General features: G+C 39.2%; 1 protein-coding gene across 5 annotated transcripts; it reads left to right on the top strand.

The window, feature by feature from the left end:
- The first annotated feature begins 1,862 nt into the window (after positions 1 to 1,862).
- PRRC1 (proline rich coiled-coil 1) lies at positions 1,863 to 26,349 on the top strand. Of its 5 annotated transcripts, none has more exons than XM_071731786.1 (10): positions 1,865 to 1,991; positions 6,567 to 6,653; positions 7,204 to 7,320; positions 10,456 to 10,650; positions 12,709 to 12,866; positions 17,145 to 17,247; positions 19,530 to 19,693; positions 20,984 to 21,087; positions 22,115 to 22,217; positions 24,833 to 26,349. In XM_071731786.1, exons 3-10 carry the CDS (start codon positions 7,224 to 7,226, stop codon positions 25,040 to 25,042), a joined length of 1,134 nt encoding a protein of 377 aa, XP_071587887.1. In that variant the 5' UTR covers positions 1,865 to 1,991; positions 6,567 to 6,653; positions 7,204 to 7,223; the 3' UTR covers positions 25,043 to 26,349. The 5 variants fall into 5 exon arrangements, with proteins under 5 accessions (XP_071587886.1, XP_071587889.1, XP_071587890.1 ...); XM_071731787.1 differs by having other exon boundaries at positions 1,882 to 1,991; positions 6,575 to 6,653; XM_071731785.1 differs by lacking the exon at positions 6,567 to 6,653 and having other exon boundaries at positions 1,863 to 1,991.
- The last annotated feature ends 309 nt before the right edge of the window (positions 26,350 to 26,658 follow it).

Genomic DNA, 26,658 nt, shown 5'->3' on the forward strand with positions numbered 1-26,658 from the left:
GGCTAGATGTAAATCTACTAGTCCAGGTGCTGGGGACCTCTCTCCAAAACCACACAGTGACCTTTGTGCACCAGCTTGTTGATGTTGCTGTGCAACGGTGCAGCATGGAGGCTTACCGTATGTTAGGCCTGGGGCATACCCACACTGCCGGGGGCCAGGGGAGCAGCCGTGCAGCTGTCCCTAGCCCTGATGCCTCCCGAGGAGGGTCTCCTGTCTCCAGCCCAGCCACCCCCAGCAGCCCTGACAGAGCTGAAGCAGAAATGCTCCCCAGTACCTCATCAGGTTTCCTTCACTGGCGTCCCAGCAACTTCTCCAATGCCCCTATTCCCACCCATGAAGAACAAATGTCACATGAGGACCCACAGGAGGCTGTGCCTGGGCTCTTTGCTCCCCACCAGGGAAGAGAAGGTTCCCGTGGGAGGCCTTGGCGAGCCCTGAAAAGGAGGGCCAGCAGTCCTGAGGGCTCTTCTCCAGCCATGAAGAAACTACCTTGCCAGCAGCACTAGAGGCAAGTATCAGAAGCTGGCAAAACCAGGGCTGGGTGGGCAACTGGAGCATACCCCACCCTCATGGGCTCCCAGCCTTCTAAGTCTCACTAGCAGGAAATAAAAGAAAACTGACACCTGAAAACTGCAGAAAAAAGGTCTTGTTGTTAACAACAGTTCAGACAGTGGGTGACCTCCCCCCCCCCCCATGCTTCTTCCCCCCTTCCACCTCTCCCCCCCCACTTTCCTGGAACTATGCCTGCCTCTGTTTCTTCTCTCTGTCCTCAGCTGAGCACCATGGGGCTCTTCTTTTGGCCTTTCAGAGTCTCCTCACCCTACTTCAGCTATTAAGGGGCTGGAACTATGCTGAGTACACCTCTCACCTCAAGACTGAGAGTCTTGGTCCTCCTCTCTTGCAGGGCCCCTTCCCCTTGAGGAAGCTGCCATGGTGCCTGGCACGGTGCTCTTGCAGAGGTTCTTTCACCTCATTTGAGAACTACAGGCCTGGCCCTGTGGACGTGGAGGACCTCTGTGCTCTTGTGTGGACATCACAAAGTTGCTTTGTCTGGTCTTGCTGGGCCATCTTTCCCCTCATTTGCATTATGGGGACATGAACTCAGAAAGATGGAGACGCTAATGCCCTTGAGCACAGGTTTTCTTCCAAAGGGATGTAATACACGTGATTGTAACTAAAATACATTTAAATTCCCATAAATATAAATCTAGTAAAGTGTGTCTGATGGTTTGTCAAGGCTATTCATTTTGTACCTTCTCTGCTATCCAGAAAAAGGCGGCAGAGGCCGTACTGCAGCCTAGGATTTGTGCAGGTTAGAGTGTGGGCCAGAGCCTAAATACAGGGGCGGGGTGCAGAGACGGAGACGAGAGTCGAGGGAGCTCAGCGAACCCAGGCTAGGCAACGGCAAGCCGACCACTTGGGCTGCTCAGCCTTCCCCCATGCTGCGCGAGGCGGCTCCCCCCCGCGGGCGCCCGCGAACGTGGCAAGAGGATTACGTTTACTCCCCACTACCGCCATTTTGTGGTCCGAAGGGCGCGGCGGCGGCGCGGCACCAGCAGCAGAGGGGTACGCTCTGTCGGTAGGCAGCGCCTCAGGAGACGTGGCAGCGCGGGGCGGGACCGGACCAGGGCGGTGCGGGGGCGCGGCGCCACTACCGCTGCTGGGAGTTGTAGTGGGCGCCCAAGCCGGTCTGTTCCTTCGTTAGTCGCCGGCGGGGCTCGGCGTTGAGCTGCCCTGTGAGAGGAGCACGGCTGGCCGGGCCGTGGCGGGGCGAGGGGCACGCAGGTTTTTCCCCTTGCGCTCGGTGAAGCCGCGTGTCGCGGCAGGCAGAGGAGACGCGTTGGCACCCGTCGTCCCTAGCGGCGGGAGGGCGTGGCTGGAGGGTTGGGCTAAGCTGGGCGGTGGCGGTAGCCCACAGCGGTGGTTTCCAGGCGCTCCGGGGGTGCTGGCTGCGACCCTTGTGGATTGAAGCGGCTGAAGCAGTTCCGGAGGTCGGAGCAGCGGGGCGGGGGGGGCAGCATGGGAGACTTCGGCGTGTAGGGCGGGTGGCCTGAGGTGTTTCCCGGCGGAGGAGGCGGATGCTAGCGGGGTCCGCGCTGCTCCGCCTGGCTTGCCGGCCTAGGCCGCGCCGCCCTGGCGTCCCGTCAGCTCCGGGGCGCTGCGGGCGGCTGCCGGCCCATTGCGTGCTTGCGTTTACGCGTGTGAAGGCCACGGACTGAGCTCCGGGAGTTGTCCCGAGACCTCACTCCTCTCGCCGCTTCTCCTCGGTCGGCATACCTGCATCGGTGTCAGCCCTTCACCAGGCTTAGAGACCTGACGGTGAAGACGTCCTGTGGGCGGTCTGGTTTATTCTTGTTCTGAACCATATTGTCCTTCTGAAGGACAGCAGCAGCTGCTGCCCTCCCTGCTGACAGGAGCGGGCGTTTAGGCTTGTGAGGTGAAAGTTGTGGGTTATGGGTGTAGGTCAGAGTCACTGCAGAACTCGTTGCTGCCTCGTTGACTGGTGGCATTGCAAACACACGCATAGGTCACGACTCCGTAGAATTTCCGTCTGGCTGATCTTGCTGCATTGCAAGGTCGCGTATATTGTACTGCTCTTCTGAGTCACCCTCCAAGCGACTGACATGCGTTCAGGCACCGTGAGGAGTTTGGAGCCTGGCCTAAGGGCTGTGCTTCCCAGCCTTTCCGCTAGGGTTGGAAGTGCTTGTCCTAGTAAAGCCTTGTGGTTTCGGCTTGTATCAGCGGTGACAGTGGAAATCTCACCCTTGAGGATCTGCTGTTACCTGCTAGAAGTGGTGCTTCAGGAGGCTTATTATTTACTATAGTGTCCATGGAGGCGTTGTTGAAGTTATTTGCCCTTTATGTATACGATTTATTTATTATCATATGAAAAGCATTTTTAATAGGGAAGAAAACCCAGAAAACTACTCTCAAAGTACTACAGCTGTTGCATCCATTGCATCATATAATAAAACTAATAGTGCAAATTGGTAGAATGTATGTGGTTCTTTTTAGCTGTTTCTTTATCATTTTATGTTTTCATTTGTACCATTCTCTACCAGATCAGTAGTTCTCTAACTTGGGTCACAGGGATCTGGAGCCAGGTTGTCCATGAAGCAACATAAGATTTGTTACAGTTAAAAATATTGAGGGTTGGCAATAACACTGAGAATGTGAGAAGCGATTTCAGAGATTAGAAAGCTTTTAGAAAAGGAGAACTTTCTGGTTTTTATAGTTTCTTCTACAGACTACTGACGATCTTCAGTATCCCAAAACAAGACCAACCCCAATCCCTTCTGCCATTCGTGTTAATTCAAGCTATCTTGGTACTACTTTGAGTCTGGGGGTACTGGCTTCTGCTTGGGAAACAGATGGCTGGTGAAAAACGGATGCAGGTGTTGTGATTAACATTATTTGTGCTATGAATATAAAGTAGTAAAGCCAGTACAGGAAACTCTGGGTTTCTGTTCTTTTTTTCCTGTTTTATTCACTGATTACTACCCTTTCAGGTTTTGTACTTAAGGTCATTTAAGATGGGTTGATTAAACTGATGATCCCTCTATGCCTGTCCTATGGCTTCAGTGGAACTTTGTATGTCCTCTTGGACCTTCCTGGCTTTGTGCTCTCCCTTTCTAAAATGGAATAACCAATGAGAGGGATTTTTGAGATGAAACTTTATAACAACATCTCAGCTTTTTTTTTTTTTTTTTTTTTTTTTTTTTTTTTTTTTTTTTTGAAGAGTGTTGTCTTTTGGATTGAAGTCATCTTTACGCCATGTTTAATAGCTGAAGGTTTTTGTTATTTTCATTCTTGCTATCTTCTTGGTTGTTCTGTTTTTTAATCTCTCCTGTTTTTATCTTTTCAAATTTGAGGACTTCTTTCCATTTGACTTTTTTTCCTGTTGAATACAAATATGTATCTCTGAATCTATTAGTTAATGCAAGCTGGAACATAACCTTTATTTGAAGAGGTCGCATTGGGAATGGCTCCAAATGATGTATTTGTTCAAGTAGATAAATTCATGACTGGTCCTTCTTCTGGTCAGTTGTTGACTTGTGCTTAGCCATTAACAATTTCTGTAAACAATACTGTTCCACACAATTAAAATGCTTATTATGATTAAAGACAAGAAGTTCAATAGCATTTGAATTTAGTATTGCAGCTGTGGTTTTATTTAGGCTCATTGTAGAGAGGAATTTTGCTTCTTAAGGTTCTTTTTTTTGCTTCTTAGGGCATATCGTGTTTTGGTGTTTTTTTATTAGCAGGACAGTCTATTAAAATAAAAGAGTTAATTAAAGAAGACTGAAGATACAGCCTTATTAAAAAGTCTGAATTATGACTGATATCTAGAAAATGTACATTATCCATGTGAAATTGCTAATCTCCATTTGTAGGTAATCTTATCCCTGTGGATTTCTATTTTAGAGTAATAACCCAAAGAATGCTTTGAAGTATAGTTATGTCATTAAGATTATTGGAAAATATTAGTACAATGTAATTACATCCTATTAAACCAAAGTCAAAAGATTAATAATATGTCAGTTTGGCCTCGTAGTCTCTAAGTCAAGTTATTTCATTCCTACTTTAAATGCAAGTCCTGTTAAAAATTTTCAGTAAGACCATAGCCTAGTTTTCTGTTCAATGTACACAGGAAATTAGGCTAGTGTCTGAGGTTTGGTGTTGGGTTAATGGATGAGATTCAACTGATAATAATCAGTAAAATCTAGTTACTAGTCACCTAGGCATAGACCTTGTGGGTACACTGTGTTTCCTTTGTGTAGTGTGGGGGTTTAACATCATTCCTATGGTGTCTACATTAGTACTGACATGATGTGATTGGGGTTTTTTCCAGCACATAGTTGGAGGAACCCTAATAAAATTTATTATTCTGCTTCTTAAAGACATTATTTTAAGGATGACTGATAGCGGGGAATGTGTTTTTTCTGTGTTTTTCTATATTTTTCTTTTCCATATTTTCTTTTTTTTTATTTTCAGATAATGATAAGATTTTCTCCTACCTAAATGTAGAAAACTATCCAATTTGTGAAATCAGTTCATAACCACAAATCACTAGAAGGCAGCACTGCTCTTATTTTCACCAAATGCATATGTGTCAGTTTGCTTGCCTCAACTTTCTTCCTCTCTTCAATTTAGTAATACAAAATGTTCTAGTTTGCTGGTAGGTGCATAAGGTTCTTTCTTAAAATGTTAGGCTGTATTTTCAGGTACTACTTGCTGCAGACAACTTGGACTTTGTGTCTTGGACTGTGAAGAATTACTACTACTCATTTTTGTTTTGTTTTTAAGTAACTGAACACAGTCCTGTTTGACACACGGCAGTCATTAAGGAATTTCAGGCTGATCTTACTGGGTAAATTTATCTCTGCAGCTCTCATAAGGGAAGTTGGAAACTCTCATTGGAAACTTCGTTGAGGACTGAACACAGAGACTGTGGTTTGCTTGCATTTCCCCACCTACCTGTGTTCTTTTTCCACTCCAGTTCTTTTCATTTGCTCACATATACTTGGTTTCAGTTAGGCAAAGATTCAAGTGTTAAACTATATATCCTCTAGTATCATTTCTAATTATGTGTAGTGCTGGATTCTTCCAACATGACAAGCTATTAGCTTCCAGTCACATCTATTGTACTTTTTGCTTTACTTCTTGTTTGTGTATTCCATCTTCCCTTGTCTTTCTCTTTAACACCTTTTTTTTTTTTTTTTTTTTTTTTTTTTTTTTCTTCACCATGCAGCATATGCAAACTGCAAGTGGCTTATATTGACAATTCAGTGTATAGGAAGGAGGATTCATTTTGGTCACTTCCAGGCCATGATGTCATACTGAGATTGATAGTTGTGTGAGGGGATGGGTAAGCTAAAGGGAAAAGAATACAGAGGCATGTAGGCTTTGGGGTTTTGCCTGGTGGGTAGATGGAAAGGGAAAAAGAGTGAAGGAAAAAGCTGAGTGTGGGAGGAAAATGCTACAGGGTATTGTGGTTGTGCATTATATGAGAGAGTAAAGGAATTTGCCTACTCTTCCAGCAAAAGGTAGGAATAGATCTTATTTTCCCCAGCTAGTGGCCAAACCCCAGTTAATTATAGTGAAGAATAAATGTCTTAGAGCCAAAGGATAAAATTTAAGCCAGAACAGAAGAAAGACACCAGCATGTTTCTGACTGGTCATCACTTAGAGGGTATCCAGCCTGCTGGATACACATTGCCTGGGGGCACGTACCTAGACCTGCAGAATCCAAGGGAACAGAAATAGGCCCTACAGCTGGCAGGATTCACCTTGCAAGTTTCCATCTTCTGGCTAGGTAGTATTGCAGATGCTTGTCTTTTCCGTAAGGGCTTACAGGAGAGAGGAGGAAATAAGGAACTATGGATTTTTTTTTTTTTTTTTTTTCTTTTTTTACATGCAATTTTTAAGTCAGTTCCATGGTTTTTTTTAATCATATTTTTTGAGAGTTTGGGATTGCTGTTTCTGTTTAATAGTTGCTTCACTTTTCTCTTTGTAAAGTTAAAAGAGAAAAGCTTACTTACATGTCTATGAATTCCTAATTCTAGGTTAACAGGGTCATGGTTGGAGCTTAGGTCACAGAGTCAGGATTTGTGGGCCATTGCCAGCTGTATTGCTGTTCAGTGTTCAGCAAGGTATGGTGCTCTGCAGTTTCTACTGAAGCCTTAAGCCAAAGAGGGTTACAACTTCTTGAGTGGTCATGGTTCTTTGGTGTCAGAATGGAAAAGACTTTGATCCTGCCTTGCTTCTTGCCATGTGTGCCATCCTGTCATGAGTCAGCTCTGAAAATAACAGGTCCTTTTTTGACTTACTACAGCTGCATACTGCAGCAAAATACTACCCTGCAGTTAAGATTTTCTTGCAGAGGAGTATGGATTTTCCAGTGTGTAATTCCTTCTCTTATTATTAATTATCTAAGTAGCTCCACTATATAGTTGAAGCACTAACTCAGGTTTTTATAAAGAGGCTTGGAATCTGAAGTACTATCACAGTGCTAAAAATAATGACACAGGACAAGTGAGACATACTGGATAATTATATACTTGAGATCAGTCCATTTTTTTTCTGGAGTCTGCATTTGTATTACCTGTTTGGGAATGCAGATCACTGTGTTGTGGTATTTACGTTGTAATTTAAATTTTTTTCCCGTTGTTTGTCTTAAGTATTCTTTTTTTAATCTTGTAGCTTTTCGTAGCTGAAGGAAAATGATGGAGGAGAGTGGAATAGAAACAACTCCACCTGCCATATCCCCACCAAGCACAGCAGGAGCTGCTGCTGCCCTTGCTACATCTGTCTCATTAGGTATAAAAACTTCTTCAGCATCCTGGTCACGTTTATTCATGTCTTTTGAAGCACAGCAATTCATCCAAAAATGTTGCAGCCAGCACAATCAGCATAATTACAGTGCTCTTCTCCAGTCTAATGGGAATAATTTAAATTGTTAATCATGGAAGTGTGCTTCCTCTCTGGTACACATCTGACACACAAATTATTTTAAGCATTTCTTTTTTCTTGAAACTTTTTAAATGAAGTCATGTGTCTATATTGTGTGTTTTAAAGATCTGATGCCAGGAAAAGAATACCTTTCACTACCACTCAGTTAGCTGAGCAGCATACAAGGGAATTGAAAAGCAAAAAAATTACAGTATTGTCAGAGATAGTGGTAAATCTGGATAACTACTTTTTTAATATGGTGAATGGTAATCAGAGCACTTTATTTTTCAAGAATCTGAACACCGTATTCTGTCTATCAGATACTTAATTCTCTGTGGAAAGACACCTAAAAACTAGGTAGAACATGAAAACAGACCTCTACAATTTTTTTGGTAGTGTTTCAATTCATACAGTACTCAATCTGGTACTTAAAAAATTCCAGTAAACTAATGATAAGTCTTCAGTGGTCTCTTTGGAGATTTCTTACCTAATAATGAAGATGCAAAGCTATATACACCGAAGAGACAGTTGTTCTTTCTGACATGGTGAAAATGTCTGGAGTAATACCTGGGCAACAGTATTACGGCAATCTAAATACATTTCTCAGCAAATACTGATGGACAATGTGTAGAAAACATGGCTGAAGATCGAAGAAACAAGTGTTAGAACAAATGATGCAGTATGAGAGGATTGCTCTACAGGTTTCTGAAGATACAGATGTTCATGTTTTTTGCTAAACTCTCTTTGATTAATAGAATACACAACAAACTACTTCACTGTCCAGTGCTAAAGAAGGGATGAGCTGGAGAAGATACATCCTCAACAGTAAATGACCACTTTAATAAAAGCAGTGTTTTAATTAAAACTGTGTATGTGTAACCACTAATAGAGCAGTCGCTTTGACAAGGATAAAAATGGATTCTGGAATACGGTTACAGAGATACACTACACAAAAAATGTATTCACTGCCCCATTCATAGCCAAGTTATTGCAACAAAAAAACTTGAGCCAGAAGTGCGCAGTGATCTTTAGGTGGTAAATTCTTAAACTAGAGTTTGTAGTGAGTTAGGAAGTGACCATGAAGTATTTTTGTATCTCACAGAGTTTTGCTGGTTGTGTTGCAAGGTGTTTAGAAGAGTTGTTAAAGATTAAAAGATTTTTCTTTTGCACAAAGAGAGGTCTGCCTGATTTGCTGATATTTTATGTGATGACAAGTGGCTGTCAGCAGCATGCTATGTAGAAAGTACTTTAAAAAAAACACTCTCAGAGTTTATGCCTTTAAGGTAAGGGTAGTCTTTTAACAAGGAGTGATATAGTCACTTCTTTTTGTAAAAAAGTCATGCTTTTGAGAGAGCATTTTGAAAAGTGATATTTACAAATGTTTTACAGTCCTGTTGCAAAAAGCCAATGCAAGTTTCTGATATAAAACCTGTCAGATCTGTACATAGAAACCTGCAAGGAGAATTTCCATACCTATATAAAAATCTTGCAAATTAAGAGTTTCAGTGGGCTTTGAATCCATTTATTAAAAATACTGCAATGAAACATCTACTGATCAGTTTGAAAGAAAATTCATTGACCTCAAGGAAGATGGTCATTTGCCAGCTGTATTTCAAGAAAAACCTCTGTGTAGCTGATGAGTTGAAGTGGAAAACAAGTAGTATAATTTAGCAAGCACACCCAGTAAGCCATTTCCTCCATTTGGATCTATGTACCTTTGTGAGGGTATCTTTTCCAGCTCTGACAGCCATTAAAGTCGAATATGGAAATAGTCTGAATGCAGAACTAGACTTTCGGATTGCCTTTTCAGGAGGTGTTAAACCAAGATTTAAAAAATAATGTTCAATCATATGGCTCATCCTAAAAAGTAACTGTTAGTAATTTTAGTGTATAGTATGCTAACCATTATTAACATGTTCTATTAATAATATATTACTAGTTTTCAGTGGGAGCAGGAAACTTCTTGTAGTGTTAAATAAAAACATTTTTTTCATTAATCTTTATCTCATCCTTTTAAAGTTTCAATTCTTTGTACTATAGTATTGTGGAACATGTAAATAAATTAGAAATAACTTTATACGAGTATGGGGAGGGTGCATGCTCAGAATTTTTTTAATGATAGCAGTATGTGATGAAGTCTGGATTAGTGCACCGTGATGCACTAGTATCATTTGACTGCTATTGATGTTTTAGGCTTAGGCTAGTGGTGTGCTTGAGCTGACCCAACAGCTTACTAGCTTACTGCTACCAAAAATGCTCACTTCTGTTTTTCTGACTTAATTTTCTGGCTAAGCTTCATTAATAGAGCAAAACTGGCTTATCCAAGTATCAGCTGAGGGACATACTAAAAGAGAAGGGAGAGGCATTAGGAGACAAGGTACCCGGGAGAAGAGAGCTGCCTGGTGTTCAATACATGTCATAGAACTGTACCTCTGAAGTAACTCCCACCCTCCCAGATACTGCGAGTTTACATTTTATTCTTCAACATCAGCACTTCCGGCATCATCTTTACTCCTAATATAACTAAGTGCTCATTCTGAAGGAACAGAACAAGAAATTTCTGATGCAGACTTCAGCTTCAGTGAAGATCGGTGGTTAAATGCTAATTCATATTTTTAAGCTTACGACAAGTAGGGATGGGGCTTGCAAGATACTCTTACCAGAAATTGAGAGCAATTGCTGTTGTATGCAAACTCATGCAGAATTAAAATTTACCATGAAGGGTAAAAAAACCAGACCAGGTCAAAACTTATTTGTAAATTATCTGAGCAATTATATAACAACCTGAAGGCATTTCTAAAATCCCTTTTTTCTCTTTTTTCCTAGCTTCACCCAGTCCCCTTGCTACACCAAGCAAGTCATCTTCTCCAACATGCTCACCACCCTTGCCAGCTGGAGTGTCTCCACTTCCCCCACCTGTGATGACTGCAGCTTCTCTTCCACTTGTGTGTTCTGAAATGGTTTCTACTGCACCACCTCTAACTCCTGTCCCTCCTCCTTCAGCTTTTAGTACCTCCATCTCCCAGTTTTCTGCGCCTCCTCCATTAAGCTCTAGTACTGGTCCTGGTCTTCCTGCACCTCCCACTGGGCCCCCCATTTCAGGATTTTGCATGTCTTCAACCAATATTACTAGAGGTCATGCTGGTCGAGCACCACAAAGCCCACTGATGCCATCATTTTCTGCACCTCCAGTCACAGGTAGCTTTTTGTTTTATATGCTTTCATGTTTTTCAGACTGAGCGATCTGTGTGGCATTTTGCACCACTGTTTGAATCCTGCAAGTTCAGCTTGATTATTATTATGGATACACTTAATTAATGTAGCTACACTCAGAGGAACAGAGAATAGCCTTTAAAATAGTCATAATCTGGGACAGAGTCCTCTTTGGTAGAGTTCCACTAGCATTCAGGCTCAGAAAAATCTTTGCCTGAGAGCTTTATTTTTTATTAATTTCAACAGGAAAGCCCAGCTGAACTTATATATGTATATTATGTTTAGATCAGAGTCAAACCTTCAACCATTGTATTTCCATAGAATGATATGGTATCTCAGGGTGTAATTTCGTAGTATTCCAAGCTTGTGTTCTGAAAAAGCATAACAAGTGGTCCATCCCATGACACCAGCTTCTATTTTCTTGTTTCCAGACAATAAATGCATAAGGACAGCTAAAAATACATGCCTTCCATGAAATCAATTGCTGTAGTTGCTGAACTGATATCATTTTCTGCTAGTGGAATGGAAACTTGGCTCTTCAACTGTAGCTGGGTTAGGCTTTTACTGTTACTGGTGATACCTCTTTTGAAAGTAGTCTGTATTAGGAAGATGTATAAAAAGACCTATGAATTGTGCAGTATATTATAAAAATAACTCCTGATTAAGGCTGATGCTGGAAAATATGTTAAAGTAGGTGTGAGTAATCGGGCAAAGAGCCATGCTTAAGTTTTCTATTTGTGGAGTTTCTTTTGTCTACCTTCAAAATATATGAAGTTACTCATTTGCTTGCTCCTTTTTCCATTGCTACTAATTTCTAGCACTCAGGGTGAGACTATTTCCTACTTCTCTATATTATTGTGTATGAGAATATTCCTATGCCATTGTTCAGAGAGCAACACCCATTCCTCATTTTCCTCTACTGAGGGCTTATAAAAATTTGAATACAGTAAAAACCACTACTATTAAACTAAGCTGCTAAGAAAAAAATAATTGTTTAATTTTGTACATTATTGTCACGGTTTAACACTGGCCCGGCAATTAAACCGAGTAACAGACGCTCTCTATTAATCTCTCCTCCCTGATAAGAAAGGAGAGAGAATAAGGGAGAGAGACTTATGGGTTGGAAACTAAACTACACAACTTTAATGAAACAGTGATGATAAATAGGAAAAATTACTAAATATATACAAATATACAAGAAAATGGATACCACATTCCTCCCCCCTTCCCCCCAATAGCTCTCATGTCACCACCGAGGCTACAGGGCAGTCCTGGGAAAGTCCAGGCTGGACTCCTGGAGTCGGCAGCAGTCGGGAACTGGAGGCAGGAACACACAGATAAGGGCTGGCACGGATCAGGATCACAGGCAGGCAAACGGATGGGATCCTTCCAGGATGCTGGGGTGAAGGAATGGAAGCAGGAAAGGCAGGAAGGGCAGGCAGCTGGAAGCTGGAAATCTGGCTTGGCCCTCGTGATCCCTCAAATTTATACTGAGGATGACGTATATGGGATGGAATACTCTGTTTGGTCAATTCTGGCATCTATCTTGTCCGTTCCTCCCCAAAGGAGGGCTGCAGGTGGGACCTCTTTATGTTTTCCTCAGAGCTGAGCAGTGTTCTTGGCTCTGCATACCAGTCTCTAGCAGTAACTATAAACATCAAGTGTTACCAGTCCTAGAAACACACACTGTCTGAGAAACTTGCTGTTAATTTCAGCAAGTTCAACTACTTACAAGAGACTTAGCTAAAAGCAAAAGTACAAGACAGAAAATCACCTTTATCCTGGCCCAAACCAGGACAATTATGTACAGGCAGTCTCAGTTCTAATAGCAGATGTAGTTGGATTCGTTTACAGTAGCTATATTTGCTAATCTTTAAGAAGCAGAACTGTTCTGGGGCCTTCAAGAAATGAAGTGAATCAGCTCAGTATTCTTCTGTTCTTCCTGTTCATTTTCCTGTTAAACAATTGCATGTTGCTACAGTGTAACAGCTTAAATGCAGTAAAGTAAATGAACACTGGTGTTTTATTTTTCCCTCTGACTAGGTGTGTTGACAGATCCTATTACTCAACAAGCAACTTCCTCATTCCCTTTGGCTCCTGGAACTGTTTCTGCAATCACCTTTCCCGAGGAGCATGAAGACCCTAGGGTATCTACTGCCCAAAGTGGAGCACCTGTGGGAGGACTGTGGGGGTTTATAAAGGTATGGGGTCTTGTCTGTTACGCTTCACAAGGAACTAGCTTTTTTTACTGACTAGGGTAAGACATACCTGATTTTTTAAATACATGTTGCTATAAATCCTTTTTTTCCTCCAGCCTCATGTGCATGGGGGATGTTTTTTAATAGTGGTGTCTGCTCAAACTGTGCTTTTTCTAAGTGTAGAAGAGGGAGCACTGCACAGGTGCAGGTGTTCTGAGTTCATTTTAGTGTTTGTGACAGGAAGATAAGCATACCTGGCAGGTTCTGTCACATGTTTTAAATCAGGTAAAGCTTTATAATCTCTTCAAGACCTGAAAGTTAATTTTCACTTCGCAGCAACTGGATGCAGAAAAAAAGAATTAGTTTTAACTCAACCGAATTCTTAGCATACCCCATTTCTTTAGCATTTCCTAATTAATTGTGTTTGATTTCTGTAGCGTGCAAATTATGCCTGTTCTGTTCAACCACGTCTGTTCAAGAATCAATGTTTTTTCCACCAAAGTACAGTTTACCTAGAAAGTGTTTTAAGATAATTTGTAGGATTTTTCTTTTCTATTATACTAGAACACATGTGGTGCAATTTAATTCTACAGAGGAAATAAGCAACAAAACCAACAAGTAGAATTTCATTAGTTTGCAGACTTCTCGGACCTGTGACAAATGCTACATGTGAGTAGCATCATGGAAGTTTTGGTGAAAAGACCTAGGAACTGTCCATGAATAATGAACCATCTTTAAGAGCAATACCATTTTTTGTGCTGCCTCATGCTAAAGGTGAAGGGAGAATCAAGAAGATTGGTGTTGCAGTGGAACTGCAGAATTTAGGAGAGACTTTGAAGCCCTTTTGAACTTGAAAAGCTGAGAGAAAAAGGTGTGTGACATGGCATTCTTCACTCCAGCAAGACACATCTTGATAGTGATACAGTCTTAAAGAACAAGATTAATCCTTCATCAGTACAGTGAGAACAGAGTTGTCATGCTGCCCTTTTCAAGGAGAGATGTCTTCTCAGGATCATAAAAAACAATCTTGCCTTTAATCTTAGAATCATAGAATGGGTAGAGTTGGAAGGAACCTTAAAGGTCGTCTAGTTCCAACCCCACTGCATGGGCAGGGACACAAGGGACACCTGGCCTTGAACACTTCCTGGAAGGAGGCAGCCATAGCCCCCTGGGCAACCTGTTTAAGCATCTCATTACCCTCACAGAGAAGAATTGCTTCCTAATGTCTAACCTTAACATCCTCTTTTCACATTTGAAAATATTTCCCCATATACTCTCACTACACACCTGTGTAAAAAGCCCTACCCCAGCTTTCTTGTAGGCCCCCTTCAGATATTGGAAGGTTGCTATAAGGTCACCTTAGAGCCTCCTCTTTTCCAGGCTGAACAACCCCATCTTCTTTAGCCTGTCTTCATAGGGGAGGTGCTCCAGCCCTCTGATCATTTCAGTGGCTCTTCTCTGGATATGTTCCAGCTCAGGACAGAGTTGGCTGTCTAGGCTGCAAGCACACACTGATGGCTCACGTTAAGCTTCTGGACCATTACCATCCCCAGGCCCTTCTTTTTAGGGCTGTCTGCAATCCATAATAATGTACTTTTCTCACTAACCCTATTCCTCTTAATATTTATAATAGATGGTAATGTTAAAAAAAAGTTCATTTTTCATGTAACATGGTTCTGTAGCCCTTTTGAAAGCACTGGAGCTTGCAATGGCACATTTTTTGAAAAGCCAGTCTCCTCCACATTACTGGTGCCTTTATGCCAGTAGGATTCAAAAGGTGTTCTATTTTTTTTTTTTTTTTTTTTTGTGGAGAAGGTCTGTATCACTGACTTCAATAATAAAGTCTAGATTTTGGTTGAAGTATTATGTGTTTTGTTTGCTCTGTTTGTTCAGTGACCTCTTTTTCAGAATTTCCTAGGTAATTAGTGTCTCCTCATTCTTCTATACTGAAGCTATCGAGTTCTTGATGTGTTAAAGCACACATCAGGTACTGTGTTTTTTAAGAAACAGCCAGAATCTGGGACTCTTAACTGGTAATTATTGCAGAAGTGTATCCTGGATTCCCTGTTGAAGAGTTTACTCTGTAGTTGCAGCAATTATCTTTATTTCTCTTCTTGAAATAGTTGGAACAGCCCCTTTTCCCCTTCTGTTCTTAAGAAACCATCTATCTGCAGTTTTACTTCAAGTGAGATAACACCTAAGACTCTGACAATCTAAAATTAACAGTTTTTAATGGTCTAGGATTGAGTCAGACTATTTCCATTCTTTTGATCTCTTAAATATGGAGCAGTCTCATAGCAGTTCCAGGGTGGATTGCTACATAACATAGAAGAGGCAAGGCTGATTGACTATTGCACGTGGCAGCTTGCATAGTTGACTGTTCAACTGCTGAAGACATCCAGGACCTGAATTTTCAAAAGATCTGTGTTTGCCATCTGCTGACGTGGAAGAGTCTCCATTGGGCAATGTGGATTTATATTTACTTTCTGATTGACTTGGTAGAAGTTCCAAACTTCATGACATTATGGTTCATAGTATTATGCTAGCTTCATGTTTTTTTGCATTGGTGTAAAACTACGGATTATTTCTCTCTGCTCTTGCTAGGGTGATGAACATAATGGAATATTCCTAAGGTAAAAGCAGCAGCTTCTTGTTGCTCAAAAATTTGATTATCTGAAGAAGATGGATAATTACTGTTTGTTAGGCAGTCTTGCTGCTGATTGGTGAAGTACTGCCTGGCTTTGCATTACTGGAAAGACACTCGAACTGGAAATTCCTGCCTAAAATGTTTCAGAAGATGTCATAGCATTCACTCAGTTTTAGTTAGAACAACAAACTCCAGCATATTCTTGTGAGAGAGATGAATGAGAAATATAGATTTCCTTGTTCTTGATGGCAGTCTGTGGATTTTGCAAGGGTTTCACAACCATCACTAAGTGAATGTTACCATTCAGAAAACTTGTGTTACATTAATGAGAAACAAGTGGCTGCACTGGGCTTTGCCTTGAAAAAGTTTATGGTTCTAGAGTGAGTGATTGTTTTATTTCCTTTACTAAATTCCAGTGTTCTGTACAGTAGTGAGATATTTCAGCATGAGCCATGAGATAAGGTAGTCATTGTTAGTAGCTATGCAGTAACTCAGTAATTGTAGAAGTGTGTTTTTTGTAGTTTTTGTCATTGTTAAGCTTGCTACAAAGAAATAGAAAGCCTTCAAAGGTTGGATGGGGCTTTGAGCAACCTGATCTAATGGAAGGTGTGTGTAAGAACGATTGGAGCTAGATGGTCTTCAAGGTCTCTTCAACCCAATCCATTCTGTGATATTGGAAGGAAGTTTTGCTGAGCAAAATCTATTCTGAAAGAATTAAAACTACTCTGATTCTGCTTTTCTCTGAAATACTGTGTAGGCGTACCATGCAAGCACTTCCTGGATAAATATGTGTGCACAGTGCTGCCCTGTAATGCTTGTCACTTGGTGAAGAAAATAAAAGCACGTGTAGTTGCAATATTAGACTGAAAGTAGTCTGTTTGCTAAATAAACATTATAAAAGGTTTCTGTAAAATAAAGCATTTCTAGTGCTTTATCTCTCAATGATTCAGCATTGGTTTCTTCTTGTGATCTTAACCTGAATTCAAATAAACTTCTGACTTGTTACAGACACTCAGTAAGACTATTTGCAAGACACAGGACAGCATTTGTGTTTATATTTTTAAAATCTTTAGGTCTGTCAGTAGTTTTACCTGTGATTTGGTTGGAGAATACAGAATATTTTTCCAGCTGTGTTTAGAATTTATAAATTGAGGACTTTCAGCTTAATTGCTCTAGTAATATTTGTTAGTAATGGGCTGTTCAAAAATAGATCCTATTGTTTGTTCTTAGAAAAGACTCTTCAACTTGAATTTCTATGGTCCAAATCTAGCTACCTGTAATTAACATTGGGAATCTACATAGTTTTGCTAAATGCTCAAGGCTTCTGGCCCCAGAAGAGATTAGATCAAGGGTGTTGCCCACCATTACTGATGGGACTGTTTCTGCATTAATACCGAAGAGCATGTTAAAGATGATGTTTGAACTTCAGATGTGTAACTGAGGAGTCATATCCTGTAGTATTTGTGCTGAGGAGTGAAATACAACAACAGGTATTACAAAATGTGTAAAAGTGGTAAGAAAAGCACAAAGCAGCCTAATATTGGAGGGGGGTTGTTTGTTTTTTAGGAAACATTTTGAGTTTCTTAGGAAAAAAGCAAAGAAGATAATGTGTAAATCTGTTTGCTTAAATCTAGGGTGTAGTTGAGAATCCCATGGTGAAGTCTGTGCTTGATAAAACCAAACATTCAGTGGAGACCATGATCACTACTCTGGATCCTGGCATGGTTCCATATATCAGTAAGTATTTGTGACAAACCATTAACTAATACATGTAACAGTTAAAGAGGTTGATACAGTAGCACATTACTTTTACCTTTGATGTTTGTATATGTAGTGTGTTAAAGTCACAATACTGGTTTCTTAAGTTATTTGTCCATCCAATGAAACTCACGGAAGCTAAACTGTTTCTGTGTTTCCTGAGGCTCAGTTGAACTGTGTCCTGCTAGAGTTCACCTAGTGGCATAGTAATACCCTTGAATTCAGCTTGTGAAAGATGAGGAAGTTATAAAGAAAACAAAGAAAAAGAAGAGACCATGTCTATAATCCCCAAGTTGCACACTGTTTTCTTCCACTGCATCTGTATTTAAGCTTCAAAAATTTCTGTCTGCATGGGAAACGGTCAGCTTGTAAATGGTCACCTTGTAAGTGTAAACATTAATACTTTTTATAACAGGAGGTAACAGGGAATCTTAAGTATTACAAGGAGCTGTCATTGTAGTGTATAATACACAAGGTATAGTGAAATTTCATGTTCAAGTAACAGAGCTTAACTTAATTTGACAGTTTTGTCAATAATCTTTATATTCTAAGTTCTAATACTTCCACATTTCCACAGTGTGAGACAGGTCTTCTCACAGATTGTATTTTTTTAATGCATGTAATCTCTTTGTTTCTCTTTTGTATTATCTGTGAGGAACAAAGATACGCTTTTGATATATGAAGATCCTTAATAAAAAAGACCATAATCTGTTTTCTGCTATCAAAGTACAAGAATATGGGGCACAGTTACCATTTTTATGTTACTATGCAGTAATATAGGAAGCACTTCATGGGTTAGTTTTTAGTTGCATTAAAAACTGTTGAACAATTTTTCGATCTTTGAGCACTGAGGCAAAGCTAATGTCAGCAAAAAATTGTCAATTTGAAGCAGCTGTTTATTGATGTTAACTTCATTCCTATCAAGAAGGAAACTATGAAAAAAAAAAAGATACTCTCAATAGCTTTTTAGTCCTGTTGTTACCCGATCTTTGAAACAGTTGCTCAGAGTTCAGTGAAGCAGTAAAGCCATCAATAAATAAAAAATTTGGAAGCCTAAAAATCAAATAAAATGTTGATTGTTGGTGGTGTATATCTTCATAAAAAGGAGATGTTTTCTGTAACTGAGATCTGCTAATTAATATGAACCAAAGAATATTTTTTTCTTTTCTTTAAAATTTAAGCTTCAAACTTGTCACTATCAGTGGAGGAATCAGAAAAAATGCTGCAGACTTGGTCAGTTTGTGTAATTAGGTGGACTCTTAGTATTTGGAAACAAAATCATTGGGCTATGATCTTTTTTAATTCCTTCTTCATGTTTCTTTTTTAGTTTGAGAGGTATCTTAATATGTTTTTGTATAGTCAGTGAGCCTGGGAAATGACAGATTAAAAGGCTGTTCCTTAGTTTGTTACTCTTGTAAGAAATGCCCTGCTGGATCACGGAATCACAAAATGGTGTTGGGTGGAAGGGACTTCTGGAGGGTCTCTTGTCCAACCCCCACTCCTTCAGCAGGGCCACCTAGAGCCAGTTGCACAGCTAGGGAGGATCTCCAAGGATGGGTACTTCACCACCTCTCTGGACAACTTGAGCCAGTGCTCAATCACCTTCACAGTGTAACATTTCCCAGATGTGATATGGAACCTCACATATTTCAGTTTGTCCCCATTGCCTCTGGTCTTCTGCTCTACTGGGCATGCCTTGACTTGGCTCAGGCCTCTTTGCAGCCTCTCTTCAGATATTTGTGAGCACTGGTAAGATCCCTCTGAGTTCTTCTCCATGCTGAGCATTCCCAGCTCTGTCAGTCTTTCCTAATAGAAGAGATGTTCCAGATCTGTGGTTCATCTAGCTCAGTATTCTGTCTCCAGCAGAGGTTTTTTACTACCACTTTCTCCATTTGTTCCCTTTCATAAGGAAGAGTGTCGTGCCTGCATTCTCTACTGCTTTCCATAGTACCAAAACAGCCTTAGAAATTGATGTCTAAGTTACTCTTCTGAATCTATGAATTGTCATCATAAATGAATGATGTGGTTTTTTTCAGGTGCTGAAGAACCATCAGTTCCTTCTTTTTGTCTTTCATCTCTGAATCACTTAGCTGTTCATTTGACATTTGCTTCCTAATTTACTTCTGATTCATGTAAGAGCTTTTGTGCAGTTCATGAAAAGAAGACCAGCTGAAGTATACTGTTAAGATTTAAAATGTTTTGGAACTAGTTGGGGTGGGGAAAAACACATTCTCACGTATATATGTAACTGTATTTTACAGAAACAGGGGGAGAACTAGATATAGTGGTTACTTCCAACAAAGAGTTAAAGGTTGCGGCAATTCGAGATGCGTTTCAGGAAGTGTTTGGAATGGCAGTTGTTACTGGAGAGGCTGCACAGTCCAACATCGCACCCCAACCTGTAGGCTATGCTGCAGGTTTAAAAGTAAGTTGATACTTAACAGTGCTAAAGGGCTGCCAATGTAAAGTATGGAAACATTCACCCAGGGAATCTCATTTTCCTTAAGGGGAAAGTCAATTGTGCAGTAGATTTTTTTTTTTCTTTTTTTTTTTTAATTGCCATCGGCATCATTAGATCAGTTTAAAACTGCTTATCAAAAGTCTCTGAGGTTTTTTACTACCACTTTCACAACAAATGAAGAATATTTATATCAAGTTTTTTTATACTGTCATTGATAATCATCACATGTGGTATACATTGTACTACTACCGCAGTTTCAGAGTGTATCAGGCATTTCTTCTTAGTCTATTACCACCTGCCATGTAGCAGATGTTAGAAATTAAGAGGCACTGTAAGACTGAGTGTCTCCTCACTAATTCAGTAGGTCAAAGATGGCTTGCACAACACTTGTCAGGGATTTTCTTGAACAGATGTTTTATGATTGAAAAGTAAGAATTCACTGTGGAGCCTTGCAAACAGCTGTGCTAGCCCAGAGGAATGTTGACAAGGGTTGTTTTGCTAGATTCAAAAAACTGGCATGTTTGTGAGATGTATGTAGGTGCAAACACCTCCTTGACTAATAACTAAAGACCCTGAAAATAACTATTTAGTATTTGGTTTTTAAATGTAAGCAAATCATGTAATCACTAAGGAAATATTTTCTCCTTACTGTTGTGGCAGCCTTCAGTGCTGTATAAAGCCTATCCTCTTAGCAATGTATTAGCTGATAGAATTTTATATTGAGATAAGAGATAAATGTGTATGTTCTTCTGCTTGTTTAGCTACTGCTTGGTGGTAATCGTAGCAGTAGTAGTACTAGTGGTATTTCTGTTGCAATTTTCAGAGTAATAGCAGGTTCCTACCTCTTAGGTGGAAAAGCACCAAAACAAAGAGATTCTCTTGCCCTTGGTCTCACAGTCAGTCCAAAGCTTCAAAGGATCTGAACCTGGCAGATCTTAACATGCATAATGCTTTAACTACTAGTGAAACTTGGCAGTGTTACAGATTAGGAATTCTTTGCACACTCATCTAGGTCTTCCTGGAAAATACTTATAACACAGCTTTCATTACTGTTCAGGTTTACAGTATGGCTTTTCATGAGTGGTTTGGGGTTTTATTCCTAACGTTGAAATAAGAGTAATTTTAAAAAATGCTTCATTTTATATTTAACTTGAAAAATGTGTTCCTGACTTCTTTTTGCATTTTTCTGTCAACATTGTACTATGCTGTGGTCCAAATTGTATTATTTTGTCTAACAGTTTATCTTACGTTTAGGGAGCCCAAGAAAGGATAGACAGCTTGCGTCGGACAGGAGTAATACATGAAAAACAGCCTGCTGTATCAGTAGAAAACTTCATTGAGGAATTGCTTCCTGACATGTGAGAACCTTAGTTATATTCCTAGGGAAAAAAAAAAGGAAAGAAGAAAACAAATTTTAAAATGGAATGTTCTTTCCTGACACGAAGGGGTCCATAAAGAATTGGTGGCACTATCACTGAGCAGGAGAAAGGAGAGAATATGTCTTCAGTATTGCTTTGGCAGGCTTAATTTTTATGATAATATTTGGTTTTCTGCCTGGACACCTTTAATATTCTTTCTCAGGTTTTTCAAGATTCATAAGGTATAAACAATAAATTTAAACTGAGATGACAAAATTTAGGAGCTTTGGCTAGTAGTTTGCTTAGTGTTGTGTGTGCACTCTCTTTCTTTGAAGTTGTATTCAGTTCAGAGCAACTAGGATTAGTTCTGGCATCATTAGTAGTATGATTTTGTCAGACAATATGTTACACATTTTCTTTTCATTGGAGATATACTTAGTATTTTTAACCTGTACTGCAGAGACATAACCAGTGTTTCAGAATGCATGCATTTTGATAGTCAGTTCTTTGAGTAGCTGTGTAATTAATTTTCAAAATATAAAGGACAATGTCATGCTTTTCGTATTATAAACTTAATGTTTTTCCTGTGTTTGCAATTCTTTTCATGTGATGGGCTTTAGTTTATTTTTTTTGACACAAAACGTGCTCTTGCTCCATTTTTAAAAATACATTTATTATCCTTAGTGGAAGATGGTGAATTTTTTAGAGTTAATGGAATTTGTGTTTTGATTTTTGTTTAGTATTCATTTCCATCTAACCTTATTTAGATGTTTTACCATATTTCCATGAAGGAATGATAATGAGATCTCTGTTTCAAAAGAATTTCTGTTCTCGTCCTTTGAATTTACTCATTCCTAGATCTGAAAATGTTTCTTTAAGTACTAAACATGGAAGGGCTCACCCAGGACTGCAGTGCTCCTGAAAGGAAGGCTAGCTCTTTCCTGCACTCATTAGAGGCCCCAAGAATGTCTTGGTCTTCTTTACTAGTTACATTAGAAACAACAAGTAACAATGCATGTCATCACAGGTGGTTTGACATTGGATGTCTGATCATTGAAGATCCAGTTCATGGAATTCATCTGGAAGCTTTTACCCAAGCAACACCAGTGCCTTTGCAGTATGTTCAGCAGGTGAGTTTTCTGTTTTCTTACCAGCATTGGATTATTAATTGACATAAATAAGTTTTAATTTCACTTATTTCACTGTCAGTTCTTACTGACGCTTGATCCACTTGAATGTTTTAATGTATGAAACATGAACTATTTTTGAATCATATTTCCGTATTACCTGAAAATCTTTAGGCAACTGTGGCAAAACAGTTCTTGGTGAACAATCTCATTCTGAAATACATAGCACTTGGAAGTACTAGTTTTACTTTTCTATTAATGAAGAAGAAATACTCCCAGAAGAATTAACGAAGAGGAAATATTAACCAAGAGTAAAACTTACTACAAAAAAGTACTCCCTCAAAAAAAAGTACTCTCTCAAAAAGAAAACATAATTGTTATTACCATAGACCTATTTTCAACAGTCTGGTTCAGTGACTCAAAATTAGGAGGGTGTCTGTGTGCATACAAATATGTTAGCAATAAGTATCTTAACTTTTCATGTAGCCCAAGTTTATCAATTGAGATCTTACCACTTAATTCTTAATAAAGCTCATAAAGGCTCATAAATCTTAGACTTATTTTGTTAATTACCAGCAAACAAATGGCATGATATACTGATTAATATTCTGAAAATATAAACAAAAAAGAAGTTAAGGACAGCCCTTTAGATCTCTGCTTGGATTTAATGACACTATGAAAGTATAGACCGTCATCTAACTGGCAAGACTGATACCCTCTTTTCACTGGGCTGTTTTGACAAGGATGTAAAATAATGAGAGAAAAAGATAAAAAACTGGAAATACCATGTTCATCCCATGGAAAATAATGCGGTACTGTACAATTCCTAAATACCACAAGTAGGAATTTTTCATGAGATTGTTTACATTTCTTAAGGCGTACACTGGGATTTGCTCCAAACTCCAGTCACTGCATGTTGCCTGACAGCAGATATGAATCATACATTAGTTAACTCCAGTCTGAAAATTATTTTAAAATAGATGCTACCATGAAGAGTTCAAAGCAAAACTCTCTGGGGTTTGAGCTTCAGGGAGTTGTAGAAATGTGTTAAATGTATTTGTATTTACATATACATTTATTTAAATAAATATGTTTGTATAAATCCTGTCCAGTATCTTTATGCAAAATCTAGATCATAACAGGGGAAAACAGCACCAATTTTGTAGTTTTACTTAAGTCTAAGAAGAGAGAAGACATATGTGTTAGGCAGGCAATGTTATTTGTTATTTGCACTATGAAAGATTTAATAGAGGCAACATTAAAAGCAATTATGTTTGTCGAAATTCTTGCTAGCTATGTATTTTATTGTTCTGTGAATTGACATAGTGGTAAAGCTGTCTGTACAGAAGATGCACTTTTTTGTTGATGCCCTTACAAGTGGCATAGAGTTTTCTAAGTACATAATACGAGACTCACAGCTCTTCATAACTCTAATATTACTTGATTTAAGGAGGTAAAAAGTTGAATTTAAAAGCTTGTTTTGAGAATCATTTTCTGTTAAGAGATTAGGTGTCATCTTCGTTTTTTATTGAGCAGAAATTGCAGTTTCAGTCATGATGTGAAGCTACAGAAAGGTTCTTTTTTATTTTAAATTAAGTCTACTGTTCAATAGGAGTAAAAATACCAAGTAATTAATGTATGGATCATGTGCAACTGTGGATCATAATGGAAATACCATAATCAGCTAGTCAGTCCCCACTTGCTGCTAGATGCACTTTTTTACCTCTTACTGCCAAAATGTTCTGACCAATAAGGATAACTTCCCGTCCCTGTGCGTAAGAAATCTGCCCTTTTATATCTCTTGATAATAAGCTATTTCTATATTGAAGTGGACAGCATAGTCTAACGAAGTTACATAGGCTGTTACTGTTGCAAGACAGTCATTTTAGGAAAGCTGGAACACACTGAAGAACTCTCTGATCTGTTGTACACGCATTGGAAACAAATAAACTCAAATATTTGTCAAAGTAAAATCCATTTGAAGAACTTGGCCCAGTGTGCAATGCTGTGAAGAACAGAATAATACTAAGAAATTATCTTCTCAGGGTAAAAGTCTTCCGTCCTTCATTTTATGCAGCAGTGGATAGCATCAGATCAGATAAACAGTTTATCCCTTATGATTTCCCTTCTGCTTCCAGATTCAGGGAGTTTAAGTATGTAATCCCTCTATGACCTCATGCAAATAGCTCAGTTCTCCATTTCTGCCAGGCTCATCTTACTTCTTGTATTTGGCTACTTTCCTATGTCAGAGTGACATTTTATTAATTTTAAAAACCTTTGGAGGGTAAGAATGATTGTATAAACATGTGTTATTATTGATTCTATTTGTTGATTACTTTAAAAGAAAGCTACATCCTGGTAATGGCAGAATGTCTTCTCACTCTTAGGCATGTGTTTTATCTTTATACTGCTCATACGTCATTTGGATCATGATACATACAAATGAAAATAGGATCAGCAAGACAAATCATGAGGCAATCTGAATTTTGTATTTGGATAGCCTTTAATTTGTCATGTAGTATTACTGAGTTAAGAATGATTACTTACACAAGTTAGTAATGGTGAAGACAGAAACAAAACTTCTCATTTCAATAATCACTTCTCAACATATTATACAGGCTAAGAGCCTCACTCCTCAGGACTACAGTCTGAGATGGTCAGGCCTGTTGGTGACCGTGGGCGAAGTGCTTGAGAAGAGTTTACTGAACGTCAACAGGGCTGATTGGCACTTGGTATTCACAGGCATGTCCTGTCGGCAGATGATCTACAGTGCAGCTAAGGCTCTGGCGGGAATGTACAAACAGCACTTACCACCCAGGACTGTTTGAAAGAAGGCTGATCCATGACACTAAGGAATACTGGGGATGATTCTAGAACTGAAAGCTACATGTTCTAATGCTCAGTGGAAACAGCACATATTTGTAATCTAACTGTAAACTGTATTTTACTTTTTAAGAAGTGAAGGTAATTCCTGATAGTTGAAATGAGCAATTGCAATTTTTAATGACTGTGATTTCCAATATGATTCACAAAATAGGATATCTGAACAAACATGTATTTGCAATGGGGATAAAAAGCATTACAGTTTGTCAAGTGGAATGTGCTCTTATTTGACATTTAGCAGGCATTTGCTGAGGTATTTTTGTTACTGTATCTTTTTTTAAAGAAGGGGTTTGTTGTGTAGCTATTTCTATTATATTAGTAATATGAACATGTTAACAGCACAATATGTATGTTATGTGTGCATTGCAAACCAGAGATTACATTCTCTATTTTCTTCAAGCCTGTTCCTAGTTGGTATTTAACACCTCGTAGGTTTGGTGTCTGTATTTGAGTCCTCAGGAGTGCTGCCAAGTAGTTTTTACCACACATAACAGTGAGCTGCTGAAGAAGAGCACAAAACCATGCCCCATTAGTTAAAAGTATTTGCTAAATAATTTTGAAATTCCATATTCCATGCTGCATAATTTTTCTTTTTATGTAACAGTAGTGAAATTCATGTCCAATAAAACACTAGACAGATTTCAAGATACTTCAGTGGGTTTTAGATCAAGTACCACAAACTCATGAATTTTCAGCAGTTACGACATAGTTTACTCCAGGGCTTCCAAACTTCATGTAGAATGACAGCCTCTTCTACCAAGTCATGGTTGTCATCAATTTGGTATGCAAAATGGTGAGATATGTATCTCTTGCTTTGCTGTCCTGGGTTTTCTAAACATTTTAAAGTCTTAAATGCCTTCTCATTATAATGAACTTTCTTTTCTTATACAGGTTTTTCAGTGGTGTCAGATGTTTTTCATGGCTATAAGTGGTCTTTATCCATGTTCCCACAATCTTAACTCGTTATTCAGATGTATGGAAGTAGTTGGGAAGAAAATATTTTGGTAATAATAGGTTTTTTTAAGAAATGAAGAATAAAGAAATACTTTCTGTTTGCCTTAAAGAAGCAGTTTTTCAGCTTATATCCCTCTACCTTTATCTTCCCTAAATGCTTTCAAAGGACTTTTTAAAATACAATGTATTGTAAGCCAGCTCATACTTGTGCTCAGTGAAAGCCATTGTATTTCCAAGTAATATATTTTGCCTTAATTGGCTTACTCTGTAAATTAGTTGAATAAATGTTTGTCCTGGAGGTTTGTATCTATTTAGAAGGATCTTTTTTTTTCATACCACTGTTGAATATCTCTTCAATGAAATCATATTTACATATAGTCCAGGAGCTGCAGTTGGCATGGAAGAATTTTGGAGCAAATTAACATTCAGCTTTTTACCGGGCAGGACCCTAATATCCTATGTTGTTTTATATTGAAATCAACTTAGAATAGCAGGTATCAGAACGCCTTTGGACATAAAGACAATTCTCAGCTGCTAGTCATCGCTGTAGATACAGCTGCAGAAGCCAATTCTGTAGCTTTGTGAATTGGTAAGGTTGTTCAGATAC

Source organism: Heliangelus exortis, chromosome Z (genome assembly GCF_036169615.1).
Source record: "Heliangelus exortis chromosome Z, bHelExo1.hap1, whole genome shotgun sequence".
Lineage (NCBI taxonomy): Eukaryota > Metazoa > Chordata > Aves > Apodiformes > Trochilidae > Heliangelus > Heliangelus exortis.

Bases quoted from the DNA above. Each gene is read 5' to 3' on its own strand.
- PRRC1 (XM_071731785.1), top strand. From the start codon at position 7,224: ATGATGGAGGAGAGTGGAATAGAAACAACTCCACCTGCCATATCCCCA. The intron at 7,321-10,455 runs GTATAAAAACTT...CTCCTCCTTCAG, and splicing joins TGCTACATCTGTCTCATTAG to CTTTTAGTACCTCCATCTCC. The intron at 10,651-12,708 runs GTAGCTTTTTGT...CCCTCTGACTAG, and splicing joins TTCTGCACCTCCAGTCACAG to GTGTGTTGACAGATCCTATT.